The 15,534-nt window shown below is 57.3% G+C and overlaps 1 protein-coding gene across 7 annotated transcripts in view; it reads right to left on the bottom strand.

Annotated features, from left to right (window-relative positions):
* ARNT2 (aryl hydrocarbon receptor nuclear translocator 2) overlaps positions 1 to 15,534 on the bottom strand; it is a 144,860-nt gene that overhangs the window by 51,459 nt on the left and 77,867 nt on the right. For all 7 annotated transcript variants that reach the window (XR_006292997.1, XM_043553882.1, XM_043553887.1 and 4 more), the window contains exons 7-8: positions 12,803 to 12,868; positions 12,435 to 12,520 (exon numbers count right to left, since the gene is read on the bottom strand). Coding sequence is in view for 6 of the 7 variants with exons in the window: in XM_043553882.1 (XP_043409817.1) it covers positions 12,435 to 12,520; positions 12,803 to 12,868 (152 nt within the window). In the remaining variant the exon portion in view is untranslated. The remainder of the gene's footprint in view (positions 1 to 12,434; positions 12,521 to 12,802; positions 12,869 to 15,534) is intronic.

The raw sequence follows: 15,534 nt of genomic DNA, 5'->3' as shown, positions 1-15,534 counted from the left end.
AGCGAGGGCACCGAGCGGCAAACCTGGCCCCGGGAAAGAAGGCCTTCAAGGGAGCGTGGTCACCGTGGCTGACACCAGCTTCGACAGGAGACAAGTCTTTGGGGACAGAGTGGTCTTGCTGGGGACAAAGGCCCCCCAGTGGTGGTGACAGGAGTCCTGACCTGGGAATCTGAGGTCCACCCCCTACTGACTGCAAAGTGCCCAGCCTCTCAGAGCCTCAGAAGACGGGACCATGACAGTTGTGATCTGTACAATGGGAAGTACAGGGGCACAGGGCGACGAAGCGTGAAGGGGGCATGGGGCAACGCACTACGTATTAAGCATCTGGCAACAGTGCCCAGCGTGGGCAACTGGATACAACCGGCTCTCACCCTCACTGTGACACGGAAAGTGCCATCCCTAGACTGGTCACAGAGGCGGCCCCATGCGGTGGCTGGGCTCTGCCTGGCTGCAGGCGTCCTCTGGAGGGCCTGGGCTGCGGTTAAGGGCAGGGGAGAGACACCGGGGTCAGCGGAGACACGGCCTTGCGGGGCTTCCTCTGCAGAGAGGGCTGGCCCGAGGTGAGCTCAAGGTTCTCCTTGGCTCTGACATTCCAGGGGTCCAAACGCCAGGTCGCAGTTCAGCCGCGCAGTCAGCCAGGTTCAACGCACTGTCTGAGCTGGTCCTCAGCGCCCGGACTCCCCTGGGGGTTTAGGGGCGCGTGAGGCCCGGCTCCCGCCCTCAAGGAGCCGCCTGGCTGGTGGGGGGCACAGAGAGCCAGAGCACTGCACAGAGAGGGGCACAGGGCTGCGAGGAGGCCAGAGGTCAGGCCTGGAGGAAGGGTGTTGGGAAGGGACGCCTCCTGGCAGGACCCGCAGCGCTGAGCAAAGTGGGTTTTAATAGGAACAGGATAACTCGAACCATTTTAACAGATTTCAGTAGTTTCCTACTCGGTTTCACAAACTCAGCTTGCCTTACATTCGATCACCTCTCTTTCCGAAACCCGCTTCGCTAATGCCAGGTCTAAATAAATCCCGACTACTACAAACAACAGCATGAATGACATGTAACTGGAAACTTCTGCTTGGGGCAAAACTCAGCAGCGGCCAGAAATGTGTCTTCCTTTCTTACCCGGGGTTGCACTGACCCCGCGCAGATGCTCATGGAAAGTTGGCCTGTTTTTCGGTAACGCTGGGTGGAGTCTGTCCTGGGACCCACATCCTCACATGTGAAATTAAGACATAGTTCTGCACCCTGCCAAACGCAGGGGGAGAAAACAACCACCTTCTGCCGCAAGCAATTCAGGCCACTTGTTCGCAGCACACGTCCCAAATACTCCCCGAGGAATACTAATAAGTTTTAGGCAAAAAAAAAAGTTTCCCTGGCCAAACACATTTGGGAAGCATAGTTTAAACAGAGATAAAGGCGTTTCATCAGGGCTTCTCAGAGACTTCGGTTTGCACCTCTGGGATATGCTTCCCTACGAGGGAAAAACAGGACGTGAAATTTCCCAAGTCACTGACCACAGAGCGTTTTCTTCACGGAGCCTCTCTGGGGACACATGATCTCGGAAGATACTTGGGAAAATGCTGAATGTCAGCGTTCCTGCTGGTGACTCTGAAGAAATGGGCCCTCTGCTTTGCAAAGCGGAGCTCTGAAGCTCAAAAGAGGAAACCGAGACCACCTGACTAACCACCCCGGCCTCCCAAATCACCGTGGAAAGGACCAGAACCTGAGCCGGGAGAAGCGTGCGTCAGCATCAGAAAGCAGCAGGGTTCCCATGAGCAGACGGGCAAGCGTGAGCAGACCTGTGTGTGCGTGGTTTGGGCAAGACCACCAAGGGGAGAGCTGAGCAAGACACAAGCCCCCGTACAGGAAGGTTAAGGTCACCCGGGGTGCGTGTGGGAGGCCCCCGATACGGCCAACCTACAAGCTTCGAGCTATGGCAGCCGGAGACAAGTGTGGAATGGGGGAAGTCATGAGGGAGAGCCAGCCTTGAACCCACACCTCCCAGAAGACATCAGGGCACCCCCTCTGGGCTGTTTGTGACTTCAGTCTCCTTCTGTCCCCACCCTGTTGTCAGGTGCAGACAAACGGACCCCCGGTCAGGTACTGGCAAAGGGAAGCACTGCTCGTCTGCCCTGGTCGGGCCTGACAGGCCATCCCGGAACCCACACGGTCAGTGATGGAACCAGCCTCCGGCCTCAACAGTGGACGCCCGCCTAGCAGCCTCTGAAAGGCGAGCCCCGTGGGAAAATCACAAGCATGTGACAAAGAGGAGACTGAGTGAAGGAATCACAGCTCATGTTCCCACTAAAGAAAAAGTTAGTTTAAAAAAGGGGGGGGGATCCCCTAAATTTACCGTATTTACAAAAAAGACACAGCTTTAATTCAACAAGCATTGAGCTCACGTGAAATGTACCACAACAGAGTTTTTGCAAAATTAAATGGGAATCACAGAGAGGGGATTAGGACTGAGAAACTCCACCAGAATGTGGAAGAGGGGGATAAAGAAACCAGTGGAAGCAGGAGGGGGCAGACGCGGGAGATCGACGTGGCCGCAGGTGTGAGCGGGGCAGGCCGGGAAGCAGCAGCGACCTGGAAAATCTAGACGAGCCCCCCACGGTGAAGACAGAGTCATGGGGTGGGGGGGGGGTTGTCAGCCAGGAGGGCCCATGCAGCACCAGTTACAATTAATGAAAACAGACTGAGTGAAAGTCTTGAATTGCAGGGATAACTACAAATGTCACAGCGGGAGAAAAGGGAAGCAGGCCGCCCAGAACAGAAGCCCGTCTCGGGCCCCTTAGGCAGGGAGCCCGGCGACCCGCGAGTTCCCAGGAGCAGCCGCATCGAGGGCTTGTGAATCGTGCCCCCACTCCCCCTTCTCGAAGAGGCCTGTTAAGGGTCACCGTGGCGCTGAGGCAGGACATACAATAACGGAGGGAACCCGGTCTGGGGGGGACGAGGGTGAGCAGAGCAGTCACGGGGGGCCGAGCAAGGGTGGGCGACCGTCCTGAGAGACGATGACGGAAGACAACGACCGAGTACCTGAACTCTGTGCTATGGATCTGCGCACACATAAGGGGAGCCAATCTCGCGTGACCCTTGAACCCGCGGACTCTGGAGTCGGTCCTGGGCCGGAGCCCGAGCCCCAGCAGCCGTGCGGCCAGCCCGCACCTGCTTTCCCGGCACCCCCGACCCCTTGCCATCAGCACGGCCTGGCTCCGACTCAGGCATCCCTGCGGCTCCCTGGGTGAGTCTCCTCCGGTCCCCAGGCCTCCGGGCCCATCCCCGCTTCCCCTCCGCTTGGCTTCAACACGCACAACGGTCTTTAACAACCGGCAGCGGCCTCAGTGATGCTCAGTGTAGAGCAGGCTCCAAACCCCGGCCTGGTCCCTGGACGGGACCCCTCCTGCCCACGCAGCGTCTCCCCCACCGGTCGCGGAGAACCGCACGCGGCTGCCGGCACAGCACCCCTCCCACCGGCAGAAAGCGGGGCGCCGTGGCAAGGGCACCCGCAAGGCCTGGTCTCACAGCCCAGCGCTCCCCCTGGCCCGCCGGCAACGGCACCGTGCGTGTCCTCCGGTGTCCCGTCTGTGCCGCGGGGATGACGACGGGGCCAGCGCCTCCGGAGGGCGTCGCGAAAGCTCAGCAGCCTAAAGCACACAGGGGACCTTTCCTAGAGCCTCGCTCAGGGCGAGCACTCACCAAGGGAGCTGAGGTCGCTGTTCAACCTGCAGCCCCCATCCATGCTCTCCCTACACCTGCCAGGCTTTTTCTCAATGAGGCAATCCCTCTGTCTCCCTCCTGTCGACATGCCTGCTCGACTGTGACTTTCTGCCTGCCGGCGAGGCGTTCGGGGAGGGTCGCCAGAGCGAGCAGGAGGGCACTCCCAGCAGACGGGCTCTCCCCTCTGTGCCTCCGTTGCCACCCTTGACCCCGGGCTCTGCTGTGACCCGCACGCCTACCTGCCCCCTCCACCGGACCGGGACCTACGGGGGCAGGAGCTGGGCCCGACCAGCCTGAGGGTCCCCAGGGCCCAGCCAAGTGCCCGGCCCATGGTGGGAACAGAAGGGCAGCTTTGCCCCGAAAGGCCTCGCGGACCACAGCTCTGGGTCTCAAAGCAAAGGTCACGGCTCTGCTGTCTGACCGGGGCTTCAGACCGAGGGGCTGAGCAGGAGACCGAGGCTTGATGTGCAGACGCAGGACAGGGTGGCCGCGGGTAAGAGACAGCAGGGAGCCGGCCGCCGCCCCGTGGGCCGGTGGCCTCGGTTCAGACAAAGCAGCTTTTGGAGATTTTCAACCGGAGGCACGTCGTGTTCAACGAGCAAAGCGCAAAAGCGTGGGGCCGCTAGAGGTGGGCGGGCGCAGGGGCGGAGCCGTCTGGTGAAGGGACAGCACCAGCCTGGCCACCACGGACTCTAGCCGAGACCCCCAAACACCTCGGCCTCTGGCATGCCGTGGCCGAGGCTCCCTGACCGGCCGGCAGCAAAGTGAAGGCAGGAACCAGCCTCACCGCTGGGAAGGCATGCGGGCACCGACAGCGACCCCCGTCCTGACCTCGTGGTCCAGGCGGGAGCACCTGGACCCTGCTCGGGCTCCCCCTCCCCTGGGCCCGACCGCTGCTGCCCTGTACGGACACACGGCCCCTTCACCAGAGGTCTCCCAGGGGTTGCCAGGTGACGACCCAGGCAGGTCAGAGGACGGTCACCGGAACAGAGGCTCAACTCTGGACGTCCGTCTGAAATGCAAGGCCACAGGGCGATGACGACCCGGTGGGGGCCACAAATAACGTCTTCCCAAGGTCAAAGTCTCCTTCGCGCTCTGGACACACCTCACGAGATACAAAACGCAACCCGTTCTGGACGCTTCTTCACCTGCTCATTCTGTCGAGCACAGCCCGCGTCTTCAGACTAAGCAGCTGCGGGATTCGGCAAGGGGACGGTCTTTGGAACCCCGCCTTTCCTCCCTGTCACACCCCAAACACTTCAGGTGAAACCCATGTGGTACACAACGCAGCGAGGCGAATCACGGAGGCCTCTGGACACGCCAAAGCGCGTTGTGCTGTCCCTGTGTAGTGTGGGGTCGGCGGCCCCAGGCAGGGCTCTGAGCGCACACCCAGCGGGCTCGCGGGGACGTGCACGTGCTGCACGCGGCTTCTTCCCCAGGGTCCTTCCCGAGCACCCCCGTCTGCTCCGTGAGGTCCGCGTCTTTGCACCTTGAGAGATTGCCGAGGCCAGCCACTTTGGTGCTCGGGAAATCTTCATCCTTTCTAAGCACGTCGTTGTTTGCGACTAAGGAGCTCGGGGCCGGCGGGGACACGACTCCTGGAGAACGTTCACCAGGCTCCGTGCAAGCGGAGAGGGAGCTCCTCCTCCCGGCCTCCGGCCCCGTGACCTGATTCTAGGGTGAGTGTGCCAATGACCTCACTCCAGCCACCTCATCCAGGGCAGATGACTCCTTCTTCCATCTGAAAAGATTTCTGGAAAAGCAGGTCCTAGAAACGCCTTTGGAAATTCTGGCAAGAAATTCTTTCCCACGTCCACTCCCTAGGTCAACTACTCTCGTCTCGTTCATCCTTTTCACTCCTTCTTTCTTTTCATCCATCCGTCCGTCCAGTCTTCTTGAAATATACCCTCCGAGCCCGGTCTGGGCTAAGTCCTGGGGCAGGAGAAGGATGCAGCCTGAGCTCGGTCTCGAGTCTCAGGGGGAGGCACGAAGTGTCACAGGTGCTAAGAATGTAGTTATCCACCAACGAACGAGCAGCACAGCCTCAGGCTGGTTTGACGCAGGCCTGTTTTCCAGAAGCTCTACGTTCCCAGGGGCCAGTAGTCGAATGATACACCGTGAGGCCAAACCAAAAAGCAAACAGAAAGGCACCATTTCTGAACTCAGTACCAACCACTCGCTCCGACTGTCCGCAGCGTGCGTTAGAAAAGTCACAGAGACTTCTTTAAAACGTCATTGTCGGGGCGCCTGGGTGGCGCAGCCGGTTGAGCGTCCGACTTCAGCCAGGTCACGATCTCGCGGTCCGTGGGTTCGAGCCCCGCGTCGGGCTCTGGGCTGACGGCTCGGAGCCTGGAGCCTGTTTCCGATTCTGTGTCTCCCTCTCTCTCTGCCCCTCCCCCGTTCATGCTCTGTCTCTCTCTGTCCCCAAAATAAATAAAAAATGTTGAAAAAAAAATTTACGATTTTGTCTCTGATTACGAAAGTCACGTGGTAACCGGGCAAACGTAGGAGCGAAGAGGAAAGAAGAAAGTAACCAGAGCTCCGCTCCCCGGGAGTAACAATGGCTCACGCCGCATGCACGCCTCGTCAACACACAGATGACACGACTCATTCACACCTGAAAGGTACACGTGGGTCACGACGGTTATTCTGTAGAAGCTGCTGGCCTGACACTTCGCGGCTCGCCGCTGCGTCCTTCAGCGTCCTTCAGCGTCCTTCGAAAGCAGGCCTGCCCTGCGGCCGTCCGGTACTCCACCAAATGGATGTTCCGTGCTGTTTTTTAAGCCCTTCTCTGCCACTGAGATCTGGGCCAATTCGAAGCTTCCACGGTTACGGACGATGCTTAAACGTGCCACACACGTCTCTCTGATTGACTCCCTGGAGTCAATGCCTAGAAGCGCGAGCCCCGTATGCTGAGGAATGCGCTTTCTAAAACATTTGGTGATACGGCCAACTTCCTCCTCGGAAGGTTGGCGCTGAGTTATAATATTCCCACCAGTGGTATATCCAAGTGTCCACTTTCCTGAACCTTACCAATGAGGTGTATTGTCTTTTTTTTGTTGTTCCAATGTTTTTAAAAATTTTTGAGAGAGAGAGAGAGAGAGAGAGTGAGCGGGGCAGGGGCACAGAGAGAGGGAGACACAGAATCGGAAGCGGGCTCCGGGCTCCGAGCTGTCGGCACAGCCCGACATTTTTCTGTCTTTTTGACTTTTTTGCCACTCGATAGGTAAGAGGAGACAGTATGAAATTATTTTCCTTTGCAGCTCTGACCAGAAACTAAATTTTCCCCGTTTGTTGAGCGTGGAACGTATTCGTATTTAGAGCTATTTTTATTGTCCTGCTCGGTCCTTTGCTCATGTCTCCCTAGTGAGTTAAAAATCTGCCTTTTGGTAATTTTCCTCTTTTGGTCCAAATTGTGCCTTCTGGAACTGTCCTTAGTAAGATTAATTCCTCCTTCATATGACACCCCCTCAAATACTTAGAGACAGAAATCATGTCTCGCTTCCTCCAAGATAAACACCCCCGGCTCCTTCAACCCCTTCGCACATGGTGTGGTTCCAAGGGCGGTCACTGAAGGCTTCGTGCCAAGTCCTACTGGCCCCGTGACCCCGGGCACACAAACACTCGCAGGCACGGACCCACACGCGGCTCCAGAAGGGCCTGCCCTGAGTCACCTCTGTGGGCTCTGGGTACAGTCACCTGCCTGCACCCTGGGCCTCAGACTCCTCTCTCCTGCTCACCCACAAGGACTCTGCGTTAGACTCACCATGACCATGGCAGTTCTCGTGATATTGTAGGCGTGGAGCCCAAGTACGGTGGTCAGAAGGAGGGCACTCTGAGGCCAGAAACAGGACGGGGAATTTGCCCGGTATCGTAAGAGTGACGAGTTCAGGAGAGGAGCTCAGGAACGAGACGGTCTCCTGGAACAGGGGTCCCAAGGGCTGGACTTGGTGGTACCGACCCACACTGTGAGGAGCCTCCTCCGGGAAGCTCTCCTGTCCCCGGGGGGCATCAGGCCCCCCCACCGTCCCCGGGGCTGGCCGTCTCCCCACACCCTCCTGCATCACCTGTGCGCGTGCTGGCCCCCCAGCCACACGGCTCCGTGCTCCCCGAGGGACGGGCCCGTGTCTGGTGCTCAGCAGCGGGCACAGGTCAGGCCGTCGCGTGTGCTCCCTGAGCCGCGCTGCTGCGCAAAGTCTCTCTCCAGGCTGTCCACGCCTCTCCTCTGGTTTGCCTCTCGTCAAACAACCTTCTGATGCAAATCTGGCCTCACAGCAGCCTCAGAACCTCACGGGACCCCCGGACGACGGGCGTGAGCATCCCCATCAGAGACGGGGAAGCCCCGCGGCATTATGGGTCACACCTGGTTAAGGCATCAGCCTGCAAGGACTCCCACCTTCGCCGGGGCTGGTCCGTTCTCGGGCCCCATCAGGACTGTTTCTAGATCTACAGAGCTGAGGTCTGGGCTCGGGACACCTGTGAAGGCTGCTCGCTCAAAGTCTTGAATCTAACTGGGGCCCTTCAGGCAAGCAGCACCCTGACAATTATGTGCCTTATGATTTATACAGGAAAGAAAAATCTATAAATAAAAAATACACGATTTAAAAGTATATGACACATGCACGTCTGTATGTCAAACTGATATATACGTATATATATGGCAAACATTAAACACATCCGACTCCGGGAATAATTCAATTAAACTTCTATGACCTGTTTACCTCCGTTGGTATCACCTGACGCGTCACATCTGGATTCCAACAAAGATTTACAAGGCGTGCTAAATGGCAAGAAAAAGCACAGCCTGAGGAGACAAAGTCAGCATCTTAACCAGACTCCACTATGACACAGACTGAAATTGCTGGACAGGGAATTTATTTATTTATTTATTTTTTAATTTTTTTTTTTTTAACGTTTATTTATTTTTGGGACAGAGAGAGACAGAGCATGAATGGGGGAGGAGCAGAGAGAGAGGGAGACACAGAATCGGAAACAGGCTCCAGGCTCCGAGCCGTCAGCCCAGAGCCCGACGCGGGGCTCGAACTCCCGGACCGCGAGATCGTGACCTGGCTGAAGTCGGACGCTTAACCGACGGCGCCACCCAGGCGCCCCCAGGGAATTTAAAATAACTATAATTAAGATGCCAAGAGCTCTAACGGAAGACGCAGACAGTAGCAAAACCGGACGGGTAACACGAGTGGAGGGGTAGAAACTCCAGGAGGAAACCGGAAGGAGATGCTAGAAATAAAAAAACACCGTCGGAGACTCTTGGTTTCGGCTCAGGTCACGTTCTCACCGCTCGTGAGTTCGAGCCCCACATCGGGCTCTGCGCTGACAGCGTGGAACCTGCCTGGGATTGGCTCTGCCTCCCTCTCTGTCCCTCCCCGGCTCTCTCACAAAATAAATAAATAAACTTTTTTAAAAATTCAAACAAAAAACACTGTTGGAGAAACGAGCAATGCCTTCGACAGACTCATCAGTAACCTGGACGTCGACAAGGAAAGAATCAGTGAGCATGAAGATCTGTCGACTGACACTCCCAAAACTAGAATGCAAAGAGGAGAAAAGAGTGAAAAGATGCAGAACAGAAGACGCCCGAGTCGCCACGCAAGTTCGAACGCGACATAATACGCGGGCAGTCGCAATCCCAGGAGGAAGAGAAAGGAGACGGAACAAAAGAAACACGTGAAGACACAGCGTTCAAAAATTTCTCCTTTTTTAAAAAAAGTGTATTCATTCTGAGAGACAGCATGAGCGGGGGAGGGGCAGAGAGGGAGAGAAAGAGAGGAAGAGAGAGAGAGAGAGAGAGAGAGAGAGAGAATCCCAAGTGGGCTCCATGCTGTCACGGGGCTTGAACTCATGAACTGTGGATCACGATCTGAGCGGAAGTTGAGAGTCAGGTGTTTAGCCAGCTGCGCCACCCAGACGCCCCCACGAATTTTTCAAAAGTAAGGACACCAAACCACAGACAGGAAGCTCGGAAATTACCAAGCGGTATAAATAACCAAAAACCAAAATAAAACGAGCTTCTGAGGCATGTAATATTAGAACTGCAGAAAAGCAAAGACAAAGAGAAAAAACCTTGAAAGAAGCCAGAAAAAAAAAAAAAAAAGTCCCACACGGGCTACAGGAAAACAAAGGTACCAGTTCCGTGAACTTCTCGTCAGAAACCACAGGAACAAGGAAGGCGTGGAGATCTGAAGTGCTGGGGGAAAATCAGGCCAACCTAAAACCTTAAACCCAGCAGAATTATCCTTTGAGAGTGAGGGAGAAATAATGACCCTGGGAAAAACAAAAATAGAGACTTCACCCCCCGGCAGAGCCGTCCTGCGGTAAATGTTAAAAGAGGTTCTTCAGGAAGGAGGAGACAATATGGGTTAGAAACTCGGATATACATAAAGGAATAAATTAAGGGGAAATACACTTTTTTTTATTTTCGTTATTTTTGTTTCAACCTAATTTTTAAGTTTACTTATTTCTTTTGAGAGAGAATGGGGTGAGGGGCAGACAGAGAGGGAGAGAGAAAGAATTGTAAGCAGGTTTCGTTCCATCAGTGCAGAGCCCGCCTGGGTGCTCGAACCCATGAAGGGTGAGATCATGACCTGAGCCAGGATCGAGAGTCGGACGCTTAACCGACTGAGCCACCCAGGCGCGCTTTTCTTCTTAATTGAGCTAATATATTTCCGTGTGTTCCCGGCAACAACAGTAACAATGTGCTCATGGGTAAGTGTAGCCCATGAGAGCGGTGTTGTGGGAGAGGGAGGGAGGAAGGGAAGCTGAGTCCAGGGATCCTCGCACTACCCACAAAAGCAGTACGGTATTATTTGGAAGTGGATTTACATTAGTTGTAAATATGTATTTCAACTCAGGGCAAACAACAAAGATATTTTTAAGGAAATATTACTGACACGCTAGGAGAGACTAGGAGATCCTACAGAACGTTCAGTGGAAACCAGGGAATGCACAGAGAGGGGAGAAGAAAGAACAAATACACGGAATAGAAAACACGGTAGGTATTGAGTAAACTATATGAATAATCCCATTAAACGTGAATGGTTTAAATACACCAATTAAAAGTTGTATGGTCGGAGTGGGTAAAAACACTGGACCCAGCAACACATCTACAAGAAGCTCACTTTAAATATAATGACACAGGTTAGGGGCGCCTGGGTGGCTCAGTCAGTTAAGCCTCCGACTTTGGCTCAGGTCACAATCTCGCGGTCTGTGGGTTCGAGCCCCGTGCTGGGCTCTGTGCTGACAGCTCAGAGCCTGGAGCCTGCTTTGGATTCTGTGTCTCCGTCTCTCTCTGCCTCTTCCCTGCTTGCGCTCTCTTTCTGTCTCTCAAAACTGAATAAACGTTAAAAAAAAAATCTTAAAAACTATGACACAGGTTAAAAGTAAAAAATGGAGAAAAACACACCATGCTTACGCCAATCCAAAGAAAGCTGGAGTCGCTGTATTATTTTCAGACAAAGCAGGATTCGGAGCAGGGAAACTTATCAGGAATAAGGAAGGGCATCACGCAATGACAGAGGGGTCACTTCTCCAAGAAGACATAAAAACCCGTAGCGTGTGTGGACCATACAACGGAGCGTCAAGACATGAGAGGCAGACGTGGGCAAAACTGCGGAAGGAGCAGGCAAGCCCTCTCTCTGTTACAGTTGGAGACTTCAACGCGCCTCCCTCAGCGATCAATCCATCGAGCAGGTGAATAATCAATAAGGACACAGTTGTCCTTCACAGCATTATCGATCAACCTGACCTCGAGGACACTTAAATACTCCATCCGATACTAGCAGACTCGCAACGTTCTCCAGCAGACCGGGAACGTTCCCAGAGCCAGACCACGTTCGGAGCCATCAAGGGGACGCGGATGGTCAACACCACGTATATTCCTTTGCTTAATAACAGATTGATTAATAACTCACACGCCATAAAACCCGCCATCTTCAAGGGCACAAGGCAGTGGTTTTCAGATCTGTAGACTTGTGCAACCCTCACCCCATCTGATTTCAGGATTTGTGTCATCTAGAAAAGAAACGCTGTACCCGGGACAGCCACACCCCGCTTCGTCCCGCCGCCCAGCACCTGGAAACCACACATCTATTTTCTTCCTGGAAGGATCTACCTTCTCTGGATATTGCACATAAATGAAATCCTATCACGGGTCACCCTGGGTGCCTGGCTTCTTCCGCTTGGCGTGACGCTTTCAAGGTGCAAGGATATTGCGGCACCGCTTCCCCTGTTGGAAGTTCCTTGGCGGACAAACGCTGTCGGTTCTCCCGCGTGCCCCTGGGAGTGGGGCGGCCCGGGCACACGGCGGCCAGGACCGGCCCTCCGGTTTCCAGAAGCAGCCGCACTGGTTTACCGCGCCACCCGCGCGACCTGAGGGTTGCCAGGGCTCCAGCTCCTCGCGGACGCCTGCCGCCGTCCGTGGCACCGTCCCGGTGAGAGTGACAGCTGTCATTTCAGAGGCCACCGCGACCTCACACAGGGCTCCGGGTGACAGACGGCAGGAAGCGGCGGAGGCTCTAAGCACCCGCGCAGGATCGCTCTTTCCAGAAACCTTTGCTCCCGGAAGCGGGACTTGCCCCAGTGACAGAGATCATCTCGTTCTAAGCACAAAGGACGAGCACATCTCTCTGCCTCTTTGCGGCACACGCTCCCGACGGGAAGGCACAGTCGGGTGAGGGCACCCAGCCCCCCCGGAAGAGCGCACGGCTTACCTGCGGGGGGCCACGCCTTGATGTAACCCGTGCAGTGCACCACGGCGTACTGGGCCTCCCCGTCTTTCACGGGGCCAAGGCCGTTCCTGAAGAAAGAGCATCCGTGAGACGGCTTTCCGCACGAGGCGGGAGGCAGGGACGCCGGGGTCACGCGTGCCTCGGGGGCTTGAATTTCGCCCTCCCGGCACCCTGAGGTCCCTCCTCCCCCGGCAGGTGCACCCAGCCCCCTCCCTCCCCTCAGCCCCGCACGCGTCCCACGCCCCCCACCCCCGGCACCCCCGCCCGGCCTCGCTGCTCCCCCGCTCAGGGCACTCATCACGCCCTCCCCCCCGCGCGGCCCCCGTCACGCGTCGCCAAGGCTCACTGACCTGAACCTTTTCCTCATGGTGGTTATTCTGTTCAGCGGCAGGTGGTCCAAAGGAGCGTTCCCACACCTAGGATTCGGTAAACGCTGAGGATGAGTAAAGCCCGAAGCAGTTGTACGGGACGGCCCTGCGGTCAGAGAGCCGCTCTGATCGATGCTGGCGCTCTGACGCGGGCTCGCGCACCTCCGGTCCCCGGCTGTCACCGCGGCCGGGGGAGCGTGACCCACCTGGCGATGCAGAGCCCCCCACCGCCCACTCCCCACCCCCGCAGGCCGGACCCCTAAGAAAGACTCCAGGGGCTCCCGGTCACGTTCGGGGTCACGCAAGCAGGGTGGTGGGGTCTCTTCGGGCCTCAACAGAGCCATCAACGCAAGACGCGCGTTGCCCGCTGACGGAAGGACGCGTGTTCCCAGGCTGCGGCTGCGGCCGTGGGGACCCTCCCTGCCCCTGCAGTGTCCCGTCACTGGGAGCGACGTAACCGCCTCAGCCCGCTGACGGCAAAGGGCAGAGTGGGGGCGACGGAGGCCGTTCTCCGGGAGGCAGGGGCCGGGAGGCGACCTTCTCCACCGCTCCTCTCAATCCCCCCCAGGCTCTGAACATCGAGGGTCGCCCTGCCACCAGGGTCCGGCCGGTGCTGTGTGCACCCATCCTTCCGTGTGCTTCCGCGTCCCGACTCCAGGGCAGGTAACGCTCTGGACATCTTCACGCTCCGTAGGGCACAGAGGAGAGGCCAGCTGTGCTCTGAGACCGGGGACGGCCACCCGCAGGTGCGTGTCCCCCAGCAGGGACGACCCGGGACCGCGCCGCCTGGCCGGCTGGCACCCTCCCAGAACGAACCCGCTTTATTGGGAGGACGAGGTCAGGCGCTCGGCAGACGGCAGAACTGCCCGCCTCAGGGGGCAGTCACGTCCCCCAGAGGGCACCGGGGCAGGGCGGGGGCTGCCTGACGTGGCCTGCAGGCAGAGTGACGATGGCACGGAGACGCAGGACCGGGTGTGGTGACGTCCCCCGGGAAGGCGTTCCGCAGGGGGCCGTGTGGTGCTGGACTCAGAATCCAGCAGGTGCTGCCCCCGCGCCGGGGTGGGCGTGCTCTGCTGACAGGGCGCTGTCCGCGGTTCTGTCCTCGGGACGGCGTTCTGTCCCCAGTGGCCTCCAGCACACGGGCACCCTGCCGCCCCCGTGCCTGTCCGCGGACTGAGAGCACTCATCCACACAGGCTAATATGAACTCAGATGCAGCGATCGTGTTTTCCGTCGCCCGAATGCCGTCGTGGGACCTGAGGCAGGTGTCGAAGGGAGTTCCGTCCCGTCTTCCGCCAGAACGGAGAGGCGCTGCCTCGGAGGACGGGTCTCCTCTCCGCACGGACGGCCCTGGCGAGTCACAGGTCCGGCAGCAAATGGGAAGAGAGCGACATCTGTGCTGAGCTCCCCTGAGCCAGCCTGGGGCTGTCGCACGGCTCGGCAGAAGCTCAGAGAAGGCAGGAGACGGCGGGGCTCAATCAAGGTAGGTGTGGGGTCCCAGGGACTCGAGGACAGCCTGGGAGACCCCGAGCCGGGCAGCGGGGACAGGCTCCCGTGCCAGGGAAGAGAGGGCGGAGGCCGCCCTGCCACCTGCCTGCAGCTGGGGCTCCCGAGGCTTCTCCTTCTGCGGCGGGGATGCCCCGGCCCTCGTGTTCAGGACCCTCGGGAGCCTCTGCGGGGAGCACGCCTTCCTTGCAGGAACGTCCTTCACCCCCCTTCCCTGCCAACCGGCCTGCATTTCCGCCTCGGGCTTGTTGGCCCCTCCTCGCCTCCCTGCCACAGGAGCGGTCCGGGGGCTGAGGCCTGACCTCTCCTCCAGCCTCGCCCACCTCCCGGTGACCTCATTCAGTCTCCAGGCTTCAGGGAGCATCTCGGTGACGGCGGTCCCCAAGTCCGTACCTTCGGCCCAACCTCTCCCTTGCGTTCCAGAATCCTGCGTCCAGCCGCCTCCTCACTCGCACCCTTGTTCGTCCCTCCTGCGGGTTTGTCCCCCACACACAGGCAGAGTGAATTATTTAACGTGATTCAGAATGTGTCATTCTTACGAGAAAACTCCAGCAGTCTCCCTCCTCATTCAGAGTAAAAGCTGTAAGTTACCCAACATCCCCACCTTACTTTAATTTTTTTTAATGTTTATTTCTGAGAGAGAGAGAGACAGACAGACAGACAGAATGCAAGCTGGGGAGGGGCAGAGAGAGAGGGAAACACAGAATCCAAAGCAGGCTCCAGGCTCCGAGCTGTCAGCACAGAGCCCGACACGGGGCTCGAGCCCACGAACCACGAGATCATGACCTGGGTCAAAGTCGGATGCTTAAGTGACTGAGCCACCCAGGCGGCCCCAGCCCAACCTTATTGATGACCATTCTGCCCACCACGGCCACTCACCCTGTTCCTTGGATAGTAACCTTATTGTTACTTAAACACAAGAACATCCCTGCCCCAGGGCCTTTACACTTGGGGTTCCCTCCACTTGGTATTTTCTTTCCCCAGATAGTCCCAGGTCTCCTGGGACATCTCCAAAATGCCACCTTATCATTGAGACCCCCCACCCCCACCCAACCTATGTAACACGTGAACTAACCACTCCTCCTCCTTCTTAAATTTGTTTTATTTTCCTCAACAGCATTTACCACTATCTGACATTCCCTGTGTCTACTTGGTACTTTTGCCCATCCTAGATCTCCCTTACTGAAGTGACATTCTACAAGCTCAGGG

The sequence above is a fragment of the Prionailurus bengalensis genome, chromosome B3, assembly GCF_016509475.1.
Source record: "Prionailurus bengalensis isolate Pbe53 chromosome B3, Fcat_Pben_1.1_paternal_pri, whole genome shotgun sequence".
Classification (NCBI taxonomy): domain Eukaryota; kingdom Metazoa; phylum Chordata; class Mammalia; order Carnivora; family Felidae; genus Prionailurus; species Prionailurus bengalensis.
This window is presented reverse-complemented; position numbering and strand designations above follow the sequence as displayed.